The sequence below is a fragment of the Gymnoscopelus braueri genome (genome assembly GCF_963280865.1).
Source record: "Gymnoscopelus braueri genome assembly, chromosome: 7".
Lineage (NCBI taxonomy): Eukaryota > Metazoa > Chordata > Actinopteri > Myctophiformes > Myctophidae > Gymnoscopelus > Gymnoscopelus braueri.
The window spans coordinates 57,856,502-57,883,029 of record NC_137608.1 but is presented as its reverse complement, the minus strand read 5'-3'; the positions used below and the strand labels follow the sequence as shown (position 1 = coordinate 57,883,029).

General features: G+C 42.8%; 1 protein-coding gene across 3 annotated transcripts in view; it reads left to right on the top strand.

The window, feature by feature from the left end:
* The first annotated feature begins 1,382 nt into the window (after window positions 1-1,382).
* Window positions 1,383-26,528, top strand: part of LOC308088083 (ras GTPase-activating protein 1-like) — a 63,612-nt gene continuing 38,466 nt past the window's right edge. The window contains exons 1-6 of one of the 3 annotated variants that reach the window (XM_080432431.1): window positions 1,383-2,087; window positions 2,250-3,184; window positions 18,212-18,364; window positions 21,476-21,611; window positions 21,726-21,796; window positions 25,558-25,675. In XM_080432431.1, the coding sequence (XP_080288557.1) occupies window positions 2,508-3,184; window positions 18,212-18,364; window positions 21,476-21,611; window positions 21,726-21,796; window positions 25,558-25,675 (1,155 nt within the window). In that variant the 5' untranslated portion in view covers window positions 1,383-2,087; window positions 2,250-2,507. Of the gene's footprint in view, window positions 3,185-18,211; window positions 18,365-21,475; window positions 21,612-21,725; window positions 21,797-25,557; window positions 25,676-26,528 lie in introns of all 3 variants that reach the window. The other 2 variants (XM_080432432.1, XM_080432430.1) reach the window with 2 other exon arrangements.

The window sequence follows — 26,528 nt, the reverse complement described above, 5'->3', positions numbered from 1 at the left end:
ACATAAACGTTCACATTTACAATATAAAGTACTGACCCCACGGCCATATATGTAACAAGTTAAAACGCTTAATTAAGTCTAAGTACCCGTATCTCCATATTGTTCAATAAAAAGTATTTTAATCCGAAGGTGGCCATTTTCTCAGAATTTTCTCCATAAGCTTTCAACTACGCGACCCTATCGGTTGGGAGGTGTACTGCACTCTGAAACATTATAACTCTATGAAAAATGGCCGCCGATCAGAGTAAAATGCTTTTTATTGAACAATACGGAAGATACGGGTACTTAGACCAGGGCGTTTTAACTTGTTACATCCGTGGATTTTGGGTCCGCACTTTATATTTGAAATCTGATAGTTATAATACTTGTAGATCCACAAATAGCTCTGATGACGTAGTGGGTGTGAATGAATGATGATCACAGATGTCATGGATTGATCCATCCATCCATCTGGCTCACTCAGCGCTCACTTGGTTTGGCCAAGGACTGCATAGGGTAACATTCTGCCTTCTATAATAATTACATCTTCTATAGTAACTATAAGGCACATCTTCTATAGTAACTATAAGGCACATCTTCTATATTAACCATAAGGCACATCTTCTATAGTAACTATAAGGCACATCTTCTATCGTAACTATAAGGCACATCTTCTATAGTAACTATAAGGCACATCTTCTATAGTAACTATAAGGCACATCTTCTATAGTAACTATAAGGCACATCTTCTATAGTAACTATAAGGCACATCTTCTACAGTAACTATAAGGCACATCTTCTATAGTAACTATAAGGTACATCTTCTATAGTAACTATAAGGCACATCTTCTATATTAACCATAAGGTACATCTTCTATAGTAACTATAAGGCACATCTTCTATATTAACCATAAGGCACATCTTCTATAGTAACTATAAGGCACATCTTCTATATTAACCATAAGGCACATCTTCTGTAGTAACTATAAGGTACATCTTCTATAGTAACTATAAGGCACATCTCCCACTCCCTCCCATAAATTCAAACATTCTACAAGCTACAGAGTTCATGGGATCTTATCAAGTAAAGTGTGTGTTGAATATTGATAATTAGCTCAAATATGTCATATGTATATTTCATATGACATCATTTAATCTTTCATGAAATGAATAATAATATCAATGTTAATGTTAGTAATAATAAATAAGAATTGTAGAAGAGCACAAAGGACTATATAGGATTAGGATGATTATTTATTTATTTATTTATTATCATATGTATGTGTCTTTGGAACAGGATGCAGGCATAAAAGTTCCTTATGTCCAGAGAGAGAGAGAGAGAGAGAGAGAGAGAGAGAGAGAGAGAGAGAGAGAGAGAGAGAGAGAGAGAGAGAGAGAATAAACTTTATTAACTAAAGTGTTTTTGAACACACGGAGCGGCTCAGGATCTGTAATTATAGAAAGAGAGATTTGTGTGTTTTTGTGTAACTAAGGTGTGTCTGTGTGTGTGTGCGCGCGTGCATGCTTGTGTGCGCGCTTGTGTGTCTGGACACTGTGTGAGGAAACCAAACAAACAACAACAGGATTCAGACTAACAGACACACAATAACAACTACACACAGCAACAGCTACACAAATGGACTGGAATCACAGACAGTGAAAACATGAGTTTATATTTTTATATTTTAACCTGTTTATGAGCAGAGTGTGTTTTATATCTCTAATATTATTATTACATTTACAGGAACTTTAAAGTTTAAACTTTAAACTCAGGAAATAAATAATGAAGACATTAAGTTTGTCTTCATTAAAGAGCTGCTAGCATAGCATGCTAGCATAGCATGCTAGCATTAAGCTAACGTCGCTTCACGTTAAAAACAAAGAGAAACAGATTCAACTCAACGAAGAGCTTCTTGGTTTAAATGAGACTTTATGCATGAATTAAAGCTTCAGTCCGGTGTTTATTTCAACCTTGTTAAAATAAAAGCCACGCTAGCTTTCTCCTCCAGCTAACGGGCTAATAGTTAGCTTCCTGAGGCTAACGTTAGCTGGTTGGCTGGAACGTGTTTTAACCCAGGATAGAGTTATTTGTTTATGGTTAGAGCTAGGTGTTTATGGTTAGAGCTAGGTGTTTATGGTTAGAGCTAGGTGTTTATGGTTAGAGCTAGGTGTTTATGGTTAGAGCTAGGTGTTTATGGTTAGGTGTTTATGGTTAGAGCTAGGTGTTTATGGTTAGGTGTTTATGGTTAGAGCTAGGTGTTTATGGTTAGGTGTTTATGGTTAGGTGTTTATGGTTAGGTGTTTTATCGGTGTATTTGGGGCTCATTCGGCCGTAGAGCAGTGAGGGATCTACTGGGACATAAAGAGAGATCCAGTGATCTACCAGACCTCCTATTGGTCCATCAGAGGATCCTATTGGTCCATCAGAGGATCCTATTGGTCCATCAGAGGATCCTATTGGTCCATCAGAGGATCCTATTGGTCCATCAGAGGGGCAGAAGGACTCTCTTTCTCCCCTCTGAAGCAGCATGATGGCCGGGGAGCTCAGCGCGGAGGAGCCGGGAGGCTGTGGTTCTCCTCCTCCAGGAGGCTGTGGTTCTCCTCCTCCAGGAGGCTGTGGTTCTCCTCCTCCAGGAGGCTCTGGTTCTCCTCCTCCAGGAGGCTGTGGTTCTCCTCCTCCAGGAGGCTGTGGTTCTCCTCCTCCAGGAGGCTGTGGTTCTCCTCCTCCAGGAGGCTCTGGTTCTCCTCCTCCAGGAGGCTGTGGTTCTCCTCCTCCAGGAGGCTGTGGTTCTCCTCCTCCAGGAGGCTGTGGTTCTCCTCCTCCAGGAGGCTCAGACCTCCCCTCCTCCTCCCTCTACAGCCAGCCCTCCTCCTCCTCCTCCTCCTCCTGCTCTCCCCGGGTCAGAGGCTCTGATCTGGGACACAACAACAACAGCAGCACCTCCTCCCCGGACTCTCCTCTGCAGGAGGTGTACCACCCTGTGCTGTGTGGAGGAGAGGCTCTCTCCATCATCAGCTCCTCTCCTCCCTCAGAGGGGCCGGACGGGACCTCCTTCCCCTCGCTGCCACTGCCTCCACCTCCTCCCCCGGGGGTCCCGGGGGGTCTGGGGGGTCTGGGCACGGTGGATGAGAGCGACATGCAGGACGGGCCAGAGTACGAGGAGGAGGAGGTGGTGTTCCCTCTGTCAGCCCCGCCCACCAACCAGTAAGAACCTTTATGTTATTATTGTTGTTGTTTAACCTCCTATTCCTCATGCTGATTGGTTCCTCTCTGTGATGTCACTGCTGTTGTATCTTACTGACTCTCACCTGCCAGTGAGGAGCCTCCACCGGGAGGACGTAGATCCTTGGTCAGAGCCTGGGATCAAAACCATGTTCAGGTTCTGATCTGGTCTGTGTGCGCCTCCTAAATGATTCCTCCATCAGGAGGCCGTGTGTGCGCCTCCTAAATGATTCCTCCATCAGGAGGCCGTGTGTGCGCCTCCTAAATGATTCCTCCATCATGAGGTCTGTGTGTGCGCCTCCTAAATGATTCCTCCATCAGGAGGCCGTGTGTGCGCCTCCTAAATGATTCCTCCATCAGGAGGCCGTGTGTGCGCCTCCTAAATGATTCCTCTGGTCACTAGTGTAACATGTGTTTAGTTTGGTGTAATCGACGCGCTGTGATTGGCCAGTAGTCACTTTGAGTGGCAGCCTGCCTTCCAGAATATGGCGCCCGCAGATACAATAATGAACTGCAGCGGCCAATGAGGAATCTAGGTTTCTATATCTATGGACCAATGAGGAATCTAGGTTTCTATTTCTATGGTTTACAAAGTGGGGTCCACTCCAGGGACCCCCGGGGTCCTTGAGGGGGTTCCAGGGGGTCCCCAGGCAATTTGTAGTTAGAAACCAAATGGACTCTTATAGTGTGCAAATGGTTCGTTGGTATCTGTGGTCTAATGCAGGTCAAACTGTAGCCCCTTTCAGGACCCTGTTTACCTTTTATATTTGTGAAGGCGGTATCCAGGGTCCCTGACGCTCAAACCACTTTCTCTCGTACTCGCGGCTACCACTGTCTGGTCTGTCAGGCTACCACTGTCTGGTCTGTCCGTCTACCACTGTCTGGTCTGTCCTGCTACCTCTGTCTGGTCTCGGGCTAATAGCTCGTCGCTTAGAAGTTGTGAGATTTCTCAAAGGTAGCCAGAGCTGCAGTAGTAGCGCGCCAGAAAGCTGCATTAGTCTAGATGTCATAATTATTAATAACACACAGGTGGTGATGTCATCATTATTAATAACAAACAGGTGGTGATGTCATCATTATTAATAACAAACAGGTGGTGATGTCATCATTATGAATAACAAACAGGTGGTGATGTCATCATTATTAATAACAAACAGGTGGTGATGTCATCATTATTAATAACAAACAGGTGGTGATGTCATCATTATTAATAACAAACAGGTGGTGATGTCATCATTATTAATAACAAACAGGTGGTGATGTAGTGAAGATGATCTTGTATTCATATCCTGCTGCAGCAGTTATTCCATGTTAATCCATTCAATCTGGGAAAGCATCTGTGTGTCATTTTAGTTTTCTCTGGCTATTCAAAAATAGCAGATATACAAGCTCAGGGTTATGAGCTTGTAGAGCTGCTATTTTTGAATCTTTGAATATATATATATATATATATATATATATATATACACATTTTTAACTCAAATCTTTGCTTCCGGTCGTCCCTGGAACAACATATTTTGAGATGGGGGTCCGCAACTAAATACATATCATTTTGGGTGGTCCTTGACATGAAAAGGTTTGAGAACCACTGAGTGAGTATACAGGAATCCACAGAGCGCTGGCCTGTAGGGGGCGCTGTCAGACTGTGTCAGGTGCTGTCACTGGCCGCTCACGCTCTTTTACCTGCTTTTTACTAACTTTTACTAACTTTACAAAGATGAACCTGTGTAGTTTATGGCTGCTCCAACAGCCCAGCAGGTAAAGAGTAACGTCAACAGAACCTGTGTAGTTTATGTCTGCTCCAACAGCCCAGCAGGTAAAGAGTAACGTCAACAGAACCTGTGTAGTTTATGGCTGCTCCAACAGCCCAGCAGGTAAAGAGTAACGTCAACAGAACCTGTGTAGTTTATGTCTGCTCCAACAGCCCAGCAGGTGAAGAGTAACGTCAACAGAACCTGTGTAGTTTATGTCTGCTCCAACAGCCCAGCAGGTAAAGAGTAACGTCAACAGAACCTGTGTAGTTTATGTCTGCTCCAACAGCCCAGCAGGTGAAGAGTAACGTCAACAGAACCTGTGTAGTTTATGGCTGCTCCAACAGCCCAGCAGGTGAAGAGTAACGTCAACAGAACCTGTGTAGTTTATGGCTGCTCCAACAGCCCAGCAGGTGAAGAGTAACGTCAACAGAACCTGTGTAGTTTATGGCTGCTCCAACAGCCCAGCAGGTGAAGAGTAACGTCAACAGAACCTGTGTAGTTTATGGCTGCTCCAACAGCCCAGCAGGTAAAGAGTAACGTCAACAGAACCTGTGTAGTTTATGGCTGCTCCAACAGCCCAGCAGGTGAAGAGTAACGTCAACAGAACCTGTGTAGTTTATGTCTGCTCCAACAGCCAAGCAGGTGAAGAGTAACGTCAACAGAACCTGTGTAGTTTATGTCTGCTCCAACAGCCCAGCAGGTGAAGAGTAACGTCAACAGACGGACAGAACGGCAGCAGCAGCTGACCTAGTCTGAAACCGCAGCAATGGTGGCGCCCCCTACAGGGCAGCGCTCCGTTGATTTGTGTATAGCAACATAAGTAAAAAAAAAAAAACTGTTAGGAGGATTTATAAGACATTTGTAGAATCCCCCAGAAGCAAATATTTGAGTTACAAATGTTTGCTTTAAAAAGTATATGTATTCAAAGATTCAAAAACAGCAGATCTACAAGCTCACATCGCGTCCATCCACGAGACGTTGTCAATTTGTAGGTCTGCTGTGATTCATGGCCTCTCACAGCCAATCGATGACTGTTATTTCACAGACCCCGCCTTTTGTCCCGCCTACATTAGTTAACCCAGATAAAATGCTCATTTGTATTGGATGAAAAGAAAGTCCCTCGTCTTCCTAAAGAGTGTCTATGATACAGTATTCAGTGTGTGAGAGAGAGGAACACACACACACACACACACACACACACACACGCACACACACACGCACACAGAGGTAAAAGGTGTAGTTCACCCAAAATAATACTTATTTTCTATCGATTATTAGCCTTGAATTTACGTTTGCGGTTACGTTTTTTTGAGGTTACGACTGTTTTGGTATTCTTTAACTGCAGTGCTGTGCGCATGAGATTGGCTGTTAACATTAAACTATGAGAGAACAGGAGATATGGATTTGGGAGAGTAATTACAACGCATTGGTCTCATTTTGAAACCAAAGGTTAAAGAGATTAATATAATAATAATAAATAGCTGGTCGTCGGGTCAACACGGGTCAACACGGGTCCATCCATTTCAAATGGATCCGACCGAGAACCGTGGCAATTGGAACCGATCCCGAGGGACATGTCAATTTTTTGGCCCGAATCGGCTTGGTTTTCGGTTCCGGGCGGACCCGTGCTACCCTCTAGTGCAGTGTTTATCAACCCTGGCAAACGTCCCAATTTTGGTCTGCGAGTACTGCTGAGTACTGCTGAGTACTGCTGAGTACTGCTGAGTACTGCTGAGGTGTTCCGCGCCGTTTGAAGAAAGTGTGAACCCAGCCCCTCCAGAACAATAGCGCCGATCGTCTGTCAATCGATACGGCCATCATCCGTTTCACACACAGCCACGGCCGAGTCCATTCAGTGTAGCGACCATCACCCATAGGAATGCAAATCTGTTGTCCTACCTGGTACTGTGTAAGGGCACAGGGGGTACAACATGCTTTGGCACTCAGTCAGTATTACTAAGTGGGTCGGAACGGGTCGATACGGCGGACCTGAACGTCGTACCTGCTAAAAGCCCATGTTAGAACCTGCCATGATGAATGTCCAACAATAAAACAATACATAAGTGTTAGTTTTCTTATGAAGTGCTTCTAAATCACTCCAGTGTGTTTGTGTCAACGTTTGTAGTGTTTAATTACTCCTCCACGCCACGGAGAGAATCTCTTGTAACTCAAGCCGTGGTGCCGTGGATATAACCGGAAAACTCGCCCCAAAACACGCTCGCCCCCATTTCTTTTCGCGGACGTTTGTTTTACTGAGGATAAGGTTAGAATTAAGTTTACGGTTAGCCATATTAGTTTTACTGAGGTTACGTTTAGGAATAAGGTTTGGTTTAGGCATAGTTTAATGAGGTTACGTTTAGGAATACCAGGTGAATATCACCGGATTTCCCCGGGGGTGACTGTTTTGGGGCGAGAGTTTTTGTGTTCGTCTGTAGTGGGCAACAGCGCATGCGTCCGCAATAACGCTATCGGGATCAGATTATTAGATATTATTATCAGATATTAGAAGTATATTGGGTACCAAATATACTTACCAAAGAAGAACTTGAAGTGACCCAAGTGTATATATTTGTAGGCCAAAGATTTATATATTTGTAATGGTCAAGGTTTCTTTATACCTGCCCAATAATGTGTGTGTGTGTGTGTGTGTGTGTGTGTGTGTGTGTGTGTGTGTGTGTGTGTGTGTGTGTGTGTGTGTGTGTGTGTGTGTGTGTGTGTGTGTGTGTGTGTGTGTGTGTGTGTGTGTGTGTGTGTGTGTATATATATATATATGTATATATATATATATATATATATATATATATATATATATATATATATATATATATATATATATATATATATATATATATATATATACCGTATATCTAGATGTGCCCTGGGATCTTTTGGCTAAGCCAGGTGTGCCTTGGCACAAAAAAGGTTGATAAACACTGCTCTAGTGTGTGGGCTCACTCAGTAAGCCCCTGCAGGCCGTTGTGTGTATAGCAGCTGCTCTTACCTTTTCTCATAATTGTTTTCCATTGTGGAAACTTGAGCTCCTAAAATATCACAGAATGATTTACTGTTAGTGTTATTCAGGGTGATTTGCAAAATAGTTGGTTTTCTGCACAAAACCCTTCCAGTGTTTATATTAGCAGCTCTGCTGTGTGTGTGTGTGTGTGTGTGGGTGTGGGTGTGGGGGGGGGGGTGTATCTGGCCTCATAACAGACGGTGTGATTTGATTTATTAGCTTGGCTGAAGCCAGCTGCTTGTAAACTAACTCACTGTAAGGTGCATGTAGGTCACTGTGTGTGTGTGTGTGTGTGTGTGTGTGTGTGTGTGTGTGTGTGTGTGTGTGTGTGTGTGTGTGTGTGTGTCTCACCATCCCACACTGCTGCTTTTGCCATGTTGAAATATGTTCATACATCTTCCAGAAATAGCAGATCTACATGCGTTGTTGTGAGCTTGTAGATCTGCTATTTCTATGATGTTTAGGGTTAATAAAATGTCAGTCATTTCTTCTTAATTATTTGTCATTCCAGCCTTTTGGAAGTTTTGTCTAAAAGCCAAACGGAAAAGCAGTTTATTTTATATGTTCTGATGCAACATACTAAAGCCTATACAACTTGTGCTATAACCACGCCCCCTTCTGTGGCCAACGTGGAAGTGCCTACAACAACTGCAGGCTGTTTCTTTATCCCGTATAGTTCTGGACCGCCACGGAGGAGCGCCGTCTCAAGCCAACTTGAGCCACGTGAGGCACCGCCGAGCGAGCTAGAGAGAGCGAGTTGCCGTGCCGAACGCTGCGAAGTTCGCTTGGGCCGACTCAGTGCCGTTCCAGTTACGTACCGATAGTTACGTACCGATAGTTACGTACCGATAGTTACGTACCGATAGTTACGTACCGATAGTTACGTACCGATAGTTACGTACCGATAGTTACGTACCGATAGTTATGTACCGATAGTTATGTACCGATAGTTATGTACCGATAGTTACGTACCGATAGTTACGTACCGATAGTTACGTACCGATAGTTACGTACCGATAGTTATGTACCGATAGTTATGTACCGATAGTTATGTACCGATAGTTACGTACCGATAGTTATGTACCGATAGTTACGTACCGATAGTTATGTACCGATAGTTACGTACCGATAGTTATGTACCGATAGTTACGTACCGATAGTTATGTACCGATAGTTACGTACCGATAGTTATGTACCGATAGTTACGTACCGATAGTTATGTACCGATAGTTACGTACCGATAGTTATGTACCGATAGTTACGTACCGATAGTTACGTACCGATAGTTACGTACCGATAGTTATGTACCGATAGTTATGTACCGATAGTTACGTACCGATAGTTACGTACCGATAGTTACGTACCGATAGAGTTACGTACCGATAGTTACGTACCGATAGTTACGTACCGATAGTTACGTACCGATAGTTATGTACCGATAGTTACGTACCGATAGTTACGTACCGATAGTTATGTACCGATAGTTACGTACCGATAGTTACGTACCGATAGTTACGTACCGATAGTTATGTACCGATAGTTACGTACCGATAGTTACGTACCGATAGTTACGTACCGATAGTTACGTACCGATAGAGTTACGTACCGATAGTTACGTACCGATAGTTACGTACCGATAGTTACGTACCGATAGTTATGTACCGATAGTTACGTACCGATAGTTACGTACCGATAGTTACGTACCGATAGTTACGTACCGATAGAGTTATGTACCGATAGTTACGTACCGATAGAGTTATGTACCGATAGTTACGTACCGATAGTTACGTACCGATAGAGTTATGTACCGATAGTTACGTACCGATAGTTACGTACCGATAGTTACGTACCGATAGAGTTATGTACCGATAGTTACGTACCGATAGTTACGTACCGATAGTTACGTACCGATAGTTACGTACCGATAGTTATGTACCGATAGAGTTATGTACCGATAGTTACGTACCGATAGTTACGTACCGATAGTTACGTACCGATAGAGTTATGTACCGATAGTTACGTACCGATAGTTACGTACCGATAGTTACGTACCGATAGTTACGTACCGATAGTTATGTACCGATAGAGTTATGTACCGATAGTTACGTACCGATAGTTACGTACCGATAGTTACGTACCGATAGTTACGTACCGATAGAGTTATGTACAGATAGTTATGTACCGATAGTTATGTACCGATAGTTATGTACCGATAGTTATGTACCGATAGTTATGTACCGATAGTTACGTACCGATAGAGTTATGTACCGATAGTTACGTACCGATAGTTACGTACCGATAGTTACGTACCGATAGAGTTATGTACCGATAGTTACGTACCGATAGTTATGTACCGATAGTTATGTACCGATAGTTACGTACCGATAGTTACGTACCGATAGTTACGTACCGATAGTTACGTACCGATAGTTACGTACCGATAGAGTTATGTACCGATAGTTACGTACCGATAGAGTTACGTACCGATAGTTACGTACCGATAGTTACGTACCGATAGTTACGTACCGATAGTTACGTACCGATAGTTATGTACCGATAGTTACGTACCGATAGTTATGTACCGATAGTTACGTACCGATAGTTACGTACCGATAGTTACGTACCGATAGTTATGTACCGATAGTTATGTACCGATAGTTACGTACCGATAGTTACGTACCGATAGTTACGTACCGATAGAGTTACGTACCGATAGTTACGTACCGATAGTTACGTACCGATAGTTACGTACCGATAGTTATGTACCGATAGTTACGTACCGATAGTTACGTACCGATAGTTATGTACCGATAGTTACGTACCGATAGTTACGTACCGATAGTTACGTACCGATAGTTATGTACCGATAGTTACGTACCGATAGTTACGTACCGATAGTTACGTACCGATAGTTACGTACCGATAGAGTTACGTACCGATAGTTACGTACCGATAGTTACGTACCGATAGTTACGTACCGATAGTTATGTACCGATAGTTACGTACCGATAGTTACGTACCGATAGTTACGTACCGATAGTTACGTACCGATAGAGTTATGTACCGATAGTTACGTACCGATAGAGTTATGTACCGATAGTTACGTACCGATAGTTACGTACCGATAGAGTTATGTACCGATAGTTACGTACCGATAGTTACGTACCGATAGTTACGTACCGATAGAGTTATGTACCGATAGTTACGTACCGATAGTTACGTACCGATAGTTACGTACCGATAGTTACGTACCGATAGTTATGTACCGATAGAGTTATGTACCGATAGTTACGTACCGATAGTTACGTACCGATAGTTACGTACCGATAGAGTTATGTACCGATAGTTACGTACCGATAGTTACGTACCGATAGTTACGTACCGATAGTTACGTACCGATAGTTATGTACCGATAGAGTTATGTACCGATAGTTACGTACCGATAGTTACGTACCGATAGTTACGTACCGATAGTTACGTACCGATAGAGTTATGTACAGATAGTTATGTACCGATAGTTATGTACCGATAGTTATGTACCGATAGTTATGTACCGATAGTTATGTACCGATAGTTACGTACCGATAGAGTTATGTACCGATAGTTACGTACCGATAGTTACGTACCGATAGTTACGTACCGATAGAGTTATGTACCGATAGTTACGTACCGATAGTTATGTACCGATAGTTATGTACCGATAGTTACGTACCGATAGTTACGTACCGATAGTTACGTACCGATAGTTACGTACCGATAGTTACGTACCGATAGAGTTATGTACCGATAGTTACGTACCGATAGAGTTACGTACCGATAGTTACGTACCGATAGTTACGTACCGATAGTTACGTACCGATAGTTACGTACCGATAGAGTTATGTACCGATAGTTACGTACCGATAGTTACGTACCGATAGTTACGTACCGATAGAGTTATGTACCGATAGTTACGTACCGATAGTTATGTACCGATAGTTATGTACCGATAGTTACGTACCGATAGTTACGTACCGATAGTTACGTACCGATAGTTACGTACCGATAGTTATGTACCGATAGAGTTATGTACCGATAGTTACGTACCGATAGTTACGTACCGATAGTTACGTACCGATAGTTATGTACCGATAGTTACGTACCGATAGTTACGTACCGATAGTTACGTACCGATAGTTATGTACCGATAGTTACGTACCGATAGTTACGTACCGATAGTTATGTACCGATAGTTACGTACCGATAGTTACGTACCGATAGAGTTATGTACCGATAGTTACGTACAGATAGTTATGTACCGATAGTTACGTACCGATAGAGTTATGTACAGATAGTTACGTACCGATAGTTATGTACCGATAGTTACGTACAGATAATTATGTACCGATAGTTACGTACCGATAGTTACGTACCGATAGTTATGTACCGATAGAGTTATGTACCGATAGTTACGTACAGATAGTTATGTACCGATAGTTACGTACCGATAGAGTTATGTACCGATAGTTATGTACCGATAGAGTTATGTACCGATAGAGTTATGTACCGATAGTTACGTACCGATAGTTACGTACCGATAGTTATGTACCGATAGAGTTACGTACCGATAGTTACGTACCGATAGTTACGTACCGATAGTTACGTACCGATACGGACAGAATAGTAAATCATGTTTTGGTGAGAGCGTTTGCCCCAACTGCCACTCAAAGTGGCTACTGGCCTATCACAGCGCGTCCTTGCACAAGTGGTCTAGGTTTTGTAGGTTTTGGGATGACGCTGTTCTGATCGATGCTGAAAACACAATTAAATCATAATCGCAATTTCTTGTGTTTGACAATGAATGCTTGAAGTTAAATGTCATTCTGGTGACTCAGCTCTAGTCAGTGAAGCTTCTATCAGAACTCATATCATATATCAGGGGTCTTCAACAGGGGGTCCTCACAGGTATTACAGGGGGTCCGCCAAATCTTTATGTGATATATGATATTTATATTTTTTTACATGAATCACTTGAACCATAGCATCCCTTTTCTGAGAAGAACTTTAGCCAAACATAGCAGATCTACAAGCTCACAACGCCTCGCAGCGCGAGGCGTTGTGAGCTTGTAGATCTGCTATGTTTGGCAAAGAGGGGAAAAAGAGCAGAACAAGTACAAATTCTGAAACACAATTTTATACTATAGAGCTTCATCGTTCTCTCAGCTAGGGGGTCTTTGGCCTGAAAACGTTGAAGACCCCATCATATCCTATCATAATAAACCATATCATATTTCATATCATATCATAATGTGGATGATGGTATTTATGACAGTGGAGAGAAGAAGCAGAACAATAGGAGGATAATACAGCCTATCATCATATCCTTCAGCAGACTCCTCCCACATACAGCCAGACTCCTCCCCCCTCCCCATCAGAAGGCAGATGAGGGTCCGTTTGGTTCAGTAGTTCTGTAGTAGAGCCATCATCATCATCATCATCATCATGCTGCATCTGAAGGGTTTGAACTCGCTGTGCGTTAAGTGTCGGAGCCCTCGGTCCGTCCCGCTACGCTCAGCTCACCGGTCGTCCGGGCAACAGAGGCGGTGAGAGAGATAGAGAGAGAGACAGAGAGAGAGAGAGAGAGAGAGAGAGAGAGAGAGAGATGCAGCACAGAGCCAGGTGTGTGTAAGTAGAGCAGTCTGAGTCTGGTAGTCTATTATATTATATCATCATAAAATAAACTGCCCACAAAAAGTTCAGAAACTTAACGTTGGTGGATTATTTCTGCCCTTCAATAATACTGTTTTGTATTGTGTTTTATATCATTGTTATGGTTGATTAGTCACCTTTACAACCAGGTATGATTTGTAAGGATCGCACAATCGTGGAATGAATAACACAGCTAAACGTGTGGGTGAATGAATGAATGAATAACACAGCTAAACGTGTGGGTGAATGAATGAATGAATAACACAGCTAAACGTGTGGGTGAATGAATGAATGAATAACACAGCTAAACGTGTGGGTGAATGAATGAATGAATAACACAGCTAAACGTGTGGGTGAATGAATGAATGAATAACACAGCTAAACGTGTGGGTGAATGAATGAATGAATAACACAGCTAAACGTGTGGGTAGCTGGCTAGCTGCTCCCAAAAATCCCCCAATAATATGCTTCTGTTGGTAATCGCTCTTGTTTTGAGTGACCTGCGAGCACACACCTGCTGAGAGGTGTGTGTCTGACACACACAGGTGTGTGACTGACACCTGAACATGGGTTCTGCAACTTTGTTGAGTGTGTGTTGATGCTCCAAGCAGCAACACACACACTGACCTTATGGAAAGATGACACGTTTAGTGAAGCTGCTGTTCCGTCATGCAGAGTGGTATTAGGTAGGTAAATGCTAGGTGCAGAGTGGTATTAGGTAGGTAGATGCTAGGTACAGAGTGGTATTAGGTAGGTAGATGCTAGGTACAGAGTGGTATTAGGTAGGTAGATGCTAGGTACAGAGTGGTATTAGGTAGGTAGATGCTAGGTACAGAGTGGTATTAGGTAGGTAGATGCTAGGTACAGAGTGGTATTAGGTAGGTAGATGCTAGGTACAGAGTGGTATTAGGTAGGTAGATGCTAGGTACAGAGTGGTATTAGGTAGGTAGATGCTAGGTACAGAGTGGTATTAGGTAGGTAAATGCTAGGTGCAGAGTGGTATTAGGTAGGTAGATGCTAGGTACAGAGTGGTATTAGGTAGGTAGATGCTAGGTACAGAGTGGTATTAGGTAGGTAGATGCTAGGTACAGAGTGGTATTAGGTAGGTAGATGCTAGGTACAGAGTGGTATTAGGTAGGTAGATACTAGGTACAGAGTGGTATTAGGTAGGTAGATGCTAGGTACAGAGTGGTATTAGGTAGGTAAATGCTAGGTGCAGAGTGGTATTAGGTAGGTAGATGCTAGGTACAGAGTGGTATTAGGTAGGTAGATGCTAGGTACAGAGTGGTATTAGGTAGGTAGATGCTAGGTACAGAGTGGTATTAGGTAGGTAGATGCTAGGTACAGAGTGGTATTAGGTAGGTAGATGCTAGGTACAGAGTGGTATTAGGTAGGTAGATGCTAGGTACAGAGTGGTATTAGGTAGGTAGATGCTAGGTACAGAGTGGTATTAGGTAGGTAGATGCTAGGTACAGAGTGGTTCATGTTTGCATCTGATGTATGTGTTTATCTTGTTTATTAGAGCCAGTCCACAGTCTCCACACCAATGATTCACAACAGCATCTACTTACTACCATTCTGTCCTAATAGTATAATAATAATAATAATGATAATAATGATAATAATAATAATAATAATAATAATAGCAGCTCCTCAGCCGGTCAGTACAAACCTCTGCTAGTTCTTACAACTGGTTGCATTGGTGTGGAGACTGTGTGTGTGTGTGTGTGTGTGTGTGTGTGTGTGTGTGTGTGTGTGTGTGTGTGTGTGTGTGTGTGTGTGTGTGTGTGTGTGTGTGTGTGTGTGGTGTGACATACAGGCTAGCGGGCTCAGCCAAACGCAGCAGTTATGCTTCATAGTATGATCCGTAGGAGGAGGGGGTTGGGTGGCGACAATATCAGATCTACAAGCACGTCCATCCGCGAGACATTGTGAATTTGTAGGTCTGGTATGATTCATGGCCTCCTCTGTCCTCTCACAGCCAATCGATGACTGTTATTTCTAGGGGTGTCACGATACTCGATACGTATCGAAATCGAACCGAAAATGACGTTCGATACAGTGTATCGAAATCAAAAGCCATATCGCGATTCCAGGGTTAATTAAAAAATAATACTTTTACTTTTTGCATGCGCACATCCGATTGCACGTCCGGGTGAAGCCATGCTGCGAGCAGCTGTTGTGTTTTTCCGTGCATCGCGCATGCTGCTTACGACGGGGGAGAAAAAAAAGACGACAGGACCAACACACACACACACCACAGAGGAGTTTGGAGTAGACAGAGAGAGAGACCGCTGTAGCGTTGTGTCTGTACTACTACTTTACATTTCACCATGGCCACTGCTGAAGCCAGTGATGGTAATGATGATACACAAACGGAAGAATTGGAAAACCCTCCCACTTCCTTTAAGTCAAAAGTCTGACAATATTTTGGCTTCCCAGTGAATTATGAGGGCACCCGACGCGTTGTTGACAAAACGGCTACCGTTTGTCCATTATGCTCCACATTGATAGTTTCTCCGTCTTCTCTTTTCCCCTCTACACCTATACCTCTCGGCCAAACATCGCCGATCTACAAGCTCACAACGCCTCACAGCGCGAGGCGTTGTGAGCTTGTAGATCTGCTATTTTTGGCTAAAGTTCACCTCAGAAAAGGGATGGGGTTAAGGTAAAAAAGAAAAAAACCTGTTGAAGACCCCTGGCTTAGCTTATTATTCACATTTCTTGTTTGTTAAAGCTCTTACCTGTTCAAACAATGTGAACATACTTTAAGATGTTTAAGAACATGTAGCCAAATAACAGTTGTCTTTGGATCCTTTTTTCTTACATGTTCATCTTTGTATTTAGATTTTATTTTCTTATAGAGCTTCTTGTTGTTAACTCATCTTAAAGAAGAATCTGAAAATGACAGTTGTTGTTAGGGCATAAAACCCTTTTTGTTATTCTCATTCTCATTTGATATTATTCAAATAAAAGGGACTTATTGAGAAACATGTGTTTTTCTTTACAAATCAAGACAATAGTCTAAATTAATAATCATATAGCCCTCAAAGCTGAAAAAAAGGACGTTTTAAAAATATATATCCTATCGAAAATCGAATCGAATCGTGACCTTAATATCGAAAGTCGAATCGAATCGTGAATTAGGCGTATCGTGATACCCCTAGTTATTTCACTGACCCGCCTTTTGTCCCGTCTACATTAGTTAACCCAGATAAAATGCTCATTTGTATTGGATGAAAAGAAAGTCACTCGTCTTCCTAAAGAGTGTCTGATACTGTATTCTCACACACACACACACACACACACACACACACACACACACACACACACACACACACACACACACACACACACACACACACACACACACACACACACACACACACACACACACACACGTGTGTGTGTGTGTGTGTTGCACATTGTAAAGCACCTTGGATAAACACAATATATCATTATAGTGCCTTTATCTCCCGGTGGAGGCTCCTCACTGGTAGGTGAGCCAGTAGGACAGTATGTCCTCCCGGTGGAGGCTCCTCACTGGTAGGTGAGCCAGTAGGACAGTATGTCCTCCCGGTGGAGGCTCCTCACTGGTAGGATATACCAGTAGGATATAACAGCAGTGAGAACACAGACATGTGTGTGGAGGAATTATTTGGCATTATGAGTAAATTGTGAGAAAAGGGTGAAATGAGTTCATACTGACTACTCTAAATAAAGTTCAAACAAAAAGGATGTATATCTATCTACATATATATATATATATATATATATATATATATATATATATATATATATATATATATATATACACACACATATATATATATATGGTGCATTTTTACAACAGTTAAAAACATAGAGAATCTGACACATCTGATAAAAATATGACATGTTTGTGGAAAAAGGTTTATTCTCATGTTCGTACCATTAACTCATTGTGTGTTATAGGTGGTAACATGGGAAGTTGGATCGTACCATTAACTCATTGTGTGTTATAGGTGGTAACATGGGAAGTTGGATCGTACCATTAACTCACTGTGTGTTATAGGTGGTACCATGGGAAGTTGGATCGTACCATTAACTCATTGTGTGTTATAGGTGGTACCATGGGAAGTTGGATCGTACCATTAACTCATTGTGTGTTATAGGTGGTACCATGGGAAGTTGGATCGTACCATTAACTCACTGTGTGTTATAGGTGGTACCATGGGAAGTTGGATCGTACCATTAACTCATTGTGTGTTATAGGTGGTACCATGGGAAGTTGGATCGTACCATTAACTCATTGTGTGTTATAGGTGGTACCATGGGAAGTTGGATCGTACCATTAACTCATTGTGTGTTATAGGTGGTACCATGGGAAGTTGGATCGTACCATTAACTCATTGTGTGTTATAGGTGGTACCATGGGAAGTTGGATCGTACCATTAACTCACTGTGTGTTATAGGTGGTACCATGGGAAGTTGGATCGTACCATTAACTCATTGTGTGTTATAGGTGGTACCATGGGAAGTTGGATCGTACCATTAACTCATTGTGTGTTATAGGTGGTACCATGGGAAGTTGGATCGTACCATTGCAGAGGAGCGGCTCCGTCAGGCCAGGAATCCAGGGAGTTACCTGATCAGAGAGAGCGACCGACGGCCTGGATCCTTCGTCCTGTCCTTCCTTAGTATGACCAACGTAGTCAACCACTTCAGGTACACACACGCACGCACGCACACACGCACACACACACACACACACCCTGTTTAGGGTAGGGAAGGCAACTTAATAATGGAGGACAACAGCTCTTTAAAAAATGAATTGCTTTGAGCAGAGACTTAACTCTTTTTGTCTTTTTTAACACATTGGGTGCCGAACACGGTCTGAACCGTGTTTTCAGTCTCTTTTGTTTTTTTCCACACGGGAGGGGCTGGAGCAGCTCTGGAATCACCCGTGGTGATTCTGAGAAGGAAGGGCCTTATAGATCACCGTGCCAGAAAACATGGCTCCCATCCGCTTCCGTTCCGTCTCCTTCTCTAAAACCCCTATAACTCTGAAACTTTTTACGTTGGGAAAAACGACTCATTTTGTATGAGCGATCGCTGCGGAATTGTGACCCGCGTGAGAGATGTTATCGTTCCAGGCGTTAGCCAGGACCATCGTGCAAAATGAGCGCGTGCTTTGTTTCACATGGAATGCACGTGGTGGAGTCTACAGCTCAAACAGCGCCGCGCAGCTCAACGGTGAGATCTCTGGCACCAAACGTAATCTGTTATTATACAATTCTGGCGCTGAATGTGTTAAGTGAAAAATGACTTCAGGGTGCCGGTTTACAATTTAGTGAAAAGGCCTAACTAATAAAGAATATACCCCAATTAATATAATATGTCATTTTCTTTATTAGTTAGGCCTTTTTACTAAATTGTAAACCGCCCCGGATCAAACCCGCCGACCTGGGAACGGTGGCCACCACCAGGTAAAGCGTAACCTCAGTAAAGAAACGTAACCTCAGTAAAGAAACGTAACCTCAGTAAAGAAACGTAACCTCAGTGAAGAAACGTAACCTCAGTAAAGAAACGTAACCTCAGTGAAGAAACGTAACCTCAGTAAAGAAACGTAACCTCAGTAAAGAAACGTAACCTCAGTAAAGAAACGGGTAAGGAAACGTAACCTCGGTAAGGAAACGTAACCTTGGTAAAGAAACGTAACCTCGGTAAAGAAACGTAACCTCGGTAAAGAAGCGTAACCTCGGTAAAGAAGCGTAACCTCGGTAAAGAAACGTAACCTCGGTAAAGAAACGTAACCTCGGTAAAGAAACGTAACCTCGGTAAAGAAACGTAACCTCGGTAAAGAAACGTAACCTCGGTAAAGAAACGTAACCTCGGTAAAGAAACGTAACCTCAGTAAAGAAGCGTAACCTCAGTAAAGAAACGTAACCTCAGTAAAGAAACGTAACCTCAGTAAAGAAACGTAACCTCAGTAAAGAAACGTAAAGAAACGTAACCTCGGTAAAGAAACGTAACCTCGGTAAAGAAGCGTAACCTCGGTAAAGAAGCGTAACCTCGGTAAGGAAACGTAACCTCGGTAAGGAAACGTAACCTCGGTAAAGAAACGTAACCTCGGTAAAGAAGCGTAACCTCGGTAAAGAAGCGTAACCTCGGTAAAGAAGCGTAACCTCGGTAAAGAAGCGTAACCTCGGTAAAGAAGCGTAACCTCGGTAAAGAAGCGTAACCTCGGTAAAGAAGCGTAACCTCGGTAAAGAAACGTCACCTCGGTAAAGAAACGTCACCTCGGTAAAGAAACGTCACCTCGGTAAAGAAACGTAACCTCGGTAAAGAAACGTAACCTTGGTAAAGAAACGTAACCTCGGTAAAGAAGCGTAACCTCGGTAAAGAAGCGTAACCTCGGTAAAGAAGCGTAACCTCAGTAAAGAAGCGTAACCTCAGTAAAGAAACGTAACCTCAGTAAAGAAACGTAACCTCAGTAAAGAAACGTAAAGAAACGTAACCTCAGTAAAGAAACGTAACCTCAGTAAAGAAGCGTAACCTCAGTAAAGAAGCGTAACCTCAGTAAAGAAACGTAACCTCAGTAAAGAAACGTAACCTCAGTAAAGAAACGTAACCTCAGTAAAGAAACGTAACCTCAGTAAAGAAACGTAACCTCAGTAAAGAGGTTCGTAACCTCAGTAAAGAGGTTCGTAACCTCAGTAAAGAAGCGTAACCTCAGTAAAGAAGCGTAACCTCAGTAAAGAAACGTAACCTCAGTAAAGAAACGTAACCTCAGTAAAGAAGCGTAACCTCAGTAAAGAAGCGTAACCTCAGTAAAGAAACGTAACCTCAGTAAAGAAACGTAACCTCAGTAAAGAAACGTAACCTCAGTAAAGAAGCGTAACCTCAGTAAAGAAGCGTAACCTCAGTAAAGAAGCGTAACCTCAGTAAAGAAACGTAACCTCAGTAAAGAAACGGCCGAGTGTGTTTTGAGGCGATCGTTCAGGTTACCTCAGCGTACGTTCTCTCTCTCGTGATGCTGTCATTGTTTGGCGACAGACAGACAGACAGACAGACAGACAGACAGACAGGGCACAGACAGACAGGGCACGGTGTATTTTGGAAATGCCATCCGCTCACGGAAGACTTTCCCCTTTACAACACTAATTGGCATCTGCGGCGTTTAAATCAGTCTTTTCTGCCCTCCGGTCATCACTATGGTGAGGCTTCACGCTGAACTCTGCCGTTCTGAAGGCTTTGGGCTTTAAGTTTTATCCTCAATCTTGTCAAAATGGTGAACCTTTTCCAAGCGGGCTTTCAATCATGTTCAAGCAGGACGTAAACACAACTAGTCACCTGGACACAAGACATGCACTAGCACAGCACACACACACACACGCACGCACATGCACACGCACACGCACACGCACACACACACACACACACACACACACACACACACACACACACACACGTGTGTTCTCGACGGGGGCTGTTGGAACTGTTTATGAGCGGGTGCTTGTGTGTGTTCTCTGTGGCTCCATGACGACGGGACGCACGTGTGTGATATATTTACATATATCATATATTTACATATATCATATATTTACATACATCATATATTTACATACATCATATATTTACATACATCATATATTTACATACATCATATATTTACATACGTCATATATTTACATATGTCATATATTTACATACGTCATATATTTACATACGTCATATATTTACATACGTCATATATTTACATATGTCATATATTTACATACATCATATATTTACATACATCATATATTTACATATATCATATATTTAACCCTTTAGGATCATTGCCATGTGTGGAGACTATTACATCGGTGGGCGGAGGTTCTCCTCCCTGTCCGATCTGATTGGCTACTACAGCTATGTGTCTTGTCTGCTGAAAGGAGAGAAGCTGCTTTCTCCTGTGGCGCCCCCAGAGGTAATTATTATTATTACATATGTTTAAAATCCTCTTCTAAATGGATAGTGTTCTGTTTCCATAATGAATGAAGTGATTGATGTGATGAAGAGTTTGTTGTCATTGTGTCTCCAGCCTGTAGAGGACAGGAGGAGAGTCAGGGCCATTCTGCCTTATACCAAAGTACCTGACACTGACGAGATCAGGTACTGTGTGTGTGTGTGTGTGTGTGTGTGTGTGGAATATGATTTTAATGGTTGTATATGTACGTATTGAGTACTATGACTAGTCATGTCACACACATGGGGTACAGCAGTGCTTCATCACTTTAACACTTCAACTGAGAGAAGAAAAGGATGTCCACACACTGTGTGTTACACACACTGTGTAACGCACACTGTGTAACGGAAGTTACAAATGTAACTATGGTTTACCAAAAAAAAAAACGTTCAGAACCCAAGATATCATCATCTGAAGATTTGCTGCTCCATTCACTTCTTGTTTAACTTATTACTGAAAAAGGCTGTATCTCGGCTCCTGAGCACTTTTTTTTACTATGTATTTTTCAATGTTATTTTCAAAAGGCAGACAATTAATGTCAGGTCCAATGACCTTGTTGACATTTGTGAAACCACACAGTGCAACCCTCAGTGATTAGCACCCATCAGGGGATCCATTATACTGGAGATAAATATTCTGTGACGACTTGAAAAAGGTAGAAGAAAATTGAAACATTGCTGGCACAGTTCACAATAATTTTTTTATTTCATTGGCACTGAATGAGTTAACAGTGAATAATGCCTCTCGCGCTCCGCACAGGTCGAGTATTAATATAAACAAAGTCATGTGACGTGTAGGCTACCTGTGCGTCCGCCGCCCCGGCTACATAAACACATGATAGCCTACGCGCCGCCTCTAAGAATATTCTCGCCCTGAAAGATTCCGAGTGACCAGTATTACTGGCAGTCATCCAGGAATTCACAGAACCATAGTTACATTCGTAACTTCCTTTTTGTTTCATTCCCTCCTGACTGCCAGTAGAAAGTTAACTTAGTTAACGACTTATACCACAAGTGTCACAAGGAATTGCACCCACCTCCTAGTCTGCTGTAGCAGCCAGTGGCAGGTTGGCTGACGCCAGTGAGGATCCAGAGGCCACGTCAAGGCGTTAGAACCTGGAGAATGTGCAAGGCGCCGTCCAAGATGCCGCCGCACAGACGTCCGTCAGTGACACCCCCCTCATCGCTACGCCCCTGGTAGAATGGCAGATGACATCTGAGGGGGAGGTTTACCGGCTTCTTCATAAGCCTTTTTAATCGTGTCAACTGCCCAGTGGGATAGCCGCTGATTAGACGGTGCACATCCCCTGTTCTTTCTGTTCTTTCTGTTTAGACGGTACACATCCCCTGTTCTTTCTGTTCTTTCTGTTTAGACGGTACACATCCCCTGTTCTTTCTGTTCTTTCTGTTTAGACGGTGCACATCCCCTGTTCTTTCTGTTCTTTCTGTTTAGACGGTACACATCCCCTGTTCTTTCTGTTCTTTCTGTTTAGACGGTGCACATCCCCTGTTCTTTCTGTTCTTTCTGTTTAGACGGTGCACATCCCCTGTTCTTTCTGTTCTTTCTGTTTAGACGGTGCACATCCCCTGTTCTTTCTGTTCTTTCTGTTTAGACGGTGCACATCCCCTGTTCTTTCTGTTCTTTCTGTTTAGACGGTGCACATCCCCTGTTCTTTCTGTTCTTTCTGTTTAGACGGTGCACATCCCCTGTTCTTTCTGTTCTTTCTGTTTAGACGGTACACATCCCCTGTTCTTTCCGCCGTAGCAGACAAATAGCTAGTCTAATACTCTGTGTTGCCTGAATATACAGTCACAACGCACAGACTGGACACAGTAAGTGGGCCCTTTCCTCCACCTCGGATGTAAACGGGGGAGGATGGAATGCCGCCAACTCTATGGCCTGGTTAGTGTGATTCGGGGGCAATACTTTAGGTAGGAATGAGACATTTGGCCAAAGTGTGACCCCAGAGTCGTTGGCCTTCCAATGAAGGCATACAAGACTAATAGAAAGTGTGTGGAGCTCACTCACACGCTTGTGACCACTAACAGAAACGCAGTCTTAATGGATAAAGAGCTCAAGGACGACCCCGCCATAGGCTCAAAGGGCGCCCGGTAGTGATGAGCGGGTCGACCCGTAACCCGCGGGTCCCGCGGGTTAACCCGCGGGATCCTTGGCATCAATGTGCAACAACAATGTCTCAAGGTTACAGGTTGCAGTTCCGCCCAATAATGGTCTGCCCAATAATTCAGGTGCTGCTGTGAAAATCTTCCCGCCGCCGGCCCCTGACCCTCAGGCTGTGCCTGGAGGGTTATTTGGGGGCTTGGGGGGGCGCTGGTTATGCCATTGCCCACGCTGGGGCTGGCGAGGTGGGCGCCGCTCACCTCTGGACTGATGTTGCCATCTGCCTGCAGACGCCCGGTCCCGTTGCCAAGGCTGCGGCTGACTTCTTCGGGGCAGGGTCACCGCGCTCGCCGCAAGACCCGCGTTTGCGCTTTGCCTTCCCACCGGAAGGGACCCCAGAGGGTGGAAGGTCTCCCCTGTACAGGAGGTTCTCCACCCCATGCAGCCTGGCCTCTCTCACAGAGAGTGGCAGGATGCTACAATTCATGCATGCCTGGTCAGTCAGAGCTTCCCTGAGATGACCGATACGATACCCAAGCATGATGGACACAATTCATGGCCGTCCTCGACCTGAAGGTGAACCTTACAGGACGAACACTCCATATCAAGTCAGTTGTGTGGCCAGGCAATACCAGAGAGATGTACAATTACAGAACGCCTTAGTAACCTCCAGCGACAATCACAAAGTGTAGGTAATCAGACAAGCTAAAGTAGCTTGCTGTTAGCTTATCAGGCTAGGAAATCTGAGCACTAACCAGAACGTCCAGCAGATTTAATACTCACCTTCAACAGTTTAGAACAGCTTAAATGTCAATCAGGTGTTTAACCAGGCAATCCTAGCAAGAACTGTGCACCACAGTACGCGTCGGGAACTTCCAGTAACTTTTAATTAATTGGTTATTTCTTTAATTCATAAAAAGGAAAAAAAATATTAAACATTTTAATTAATTTAATTTTTAATTAATCAAACAAACTATTATAGCCAGGTAAATCAGGCACGCGACCGACACCCAGTGTGGAGGAATCACTATCACAACACTCTGTGTAAGACAGTGTGTGTGTAGCTGGTGAGCGAGCCACGCTCGAACATCCTCCCAAAAGATAAAGAGAGGAGGAGATAGTTTGACAACCACAGCCTTAAGAGGGCAATAAATTGCGCTCTCGACAACGGTCACAGGCAGGATGTCATCTCTCCAAACAACACGTTGTGTCTTACTCTCTTTGGACCTGCAAAACAAAGAACCCATGCACGGATTCTCCGGAGCAATACCTACCCGTGATGCACGCCAGGTAGCGAGAAGTTCAAAGAGGCCGAGCGTAGGCTATCATGTGCTTATGTAGCCGGGACGGCGGACGCACAGGTAGCCTACACGTCACATGACTTTGTTTATATTAAGACTCCACCTGCGCGGAGCGCGAGAGGCATTATTCACTACTGTTAACTACTGTTAACTACTGTTAACTGCTGTTAACTACTGTTAACTACTGTTAACTGCTGTTAACTACTGTTAACTGGTAATTATTCACTACTGTTAACTGCCTACTGGCAGTCAGGAGGGAATGAAACAAAACACACACTGTTTAACACTTTAATAATAATAATAATGATGTTTATCATTCAGCTTCCTGAAAGGAGACATGTTCATCTAACTCATCATGTTTAATCATCATAATAATAATAATAATAATAATGATGTTTTTTAGCTTCCTGAAAGGAGACATGTTCATCTAACTCATCATGTTTAATCATCATCATAATAATAATAATAATAATGATGTTTTTTAGCTTCCTGAAAGGAGACATGTTCATCGTTCACAATGAGCTGGATGACGGCTGGATGTGGGTCAGCAACGTGAGGACAGAGGAGCAAGGTCTGATAGTAGAGGATCTGGTGGAGGATGTGGTGAGTTCATTATAATATAATATAATATAATATAATATAATTATAAGGGTCTGATAGTAGAAGATCTGGTGGAGGATGTGGTGAGTTCATTATAATATAATATAATATTATAATATAATATAATATTATAATATAATTATAAAGGTCTGATAGTAGAGGATCTGGTGGAGGATGTGGTGAGTTCATTATAATAATAATATAATAATAATAATAATAATAATAATAATAATAATAATATAATTATAACAGAGAGGATGTGGTGAGTTCATCATCATCATAATAATGAGTAGAAGTTGGGGTCGTGATGGGGTCCCCAAAAAAGATCCTCATAATATGGGGTTGTGGTATAAAACTCTATTGGGCCCTGAATGTACTGTAATTGTGGGGGGGGGGGGGGGGGGTAGGTTTAGACATAGTTTCACTGAGGTTAAGGTTAGGAATAAGGTTAGGTTTAGACATAGTTTTACTGAGGTTAAGGTTAGGAATAAGGTTAGGTTTAGACATAGTTTTACTGAGGTTAAGGTTAGGAATAAGGTTAGGTTTAGACATAGTTTTACTGAGGTTAAGGTTAGGAATAAGGTTAGGTTTAGACATAGTTTACTGAGGTTAAGGTTAGGAATAAGGTTAGGTTTAGACATAGTTTACTGAGGTTAAGGTTAGGAATAAGGTTAGGTTTAGACATAGTTTACTGAGGTTAAGGTTAGGAATAAGGTTAGGTTTAGACATAGTTTACTGAGGTTAAGGTTAGGAATAAGGTTAGGTTTAGACATAGTTTACTGAGGTTAAGGTTAGGAATAAGGTTAGGTTTAGACATAGTTTACTGAGGTTACGTTTAGGAATAAGGTTAGGTTTA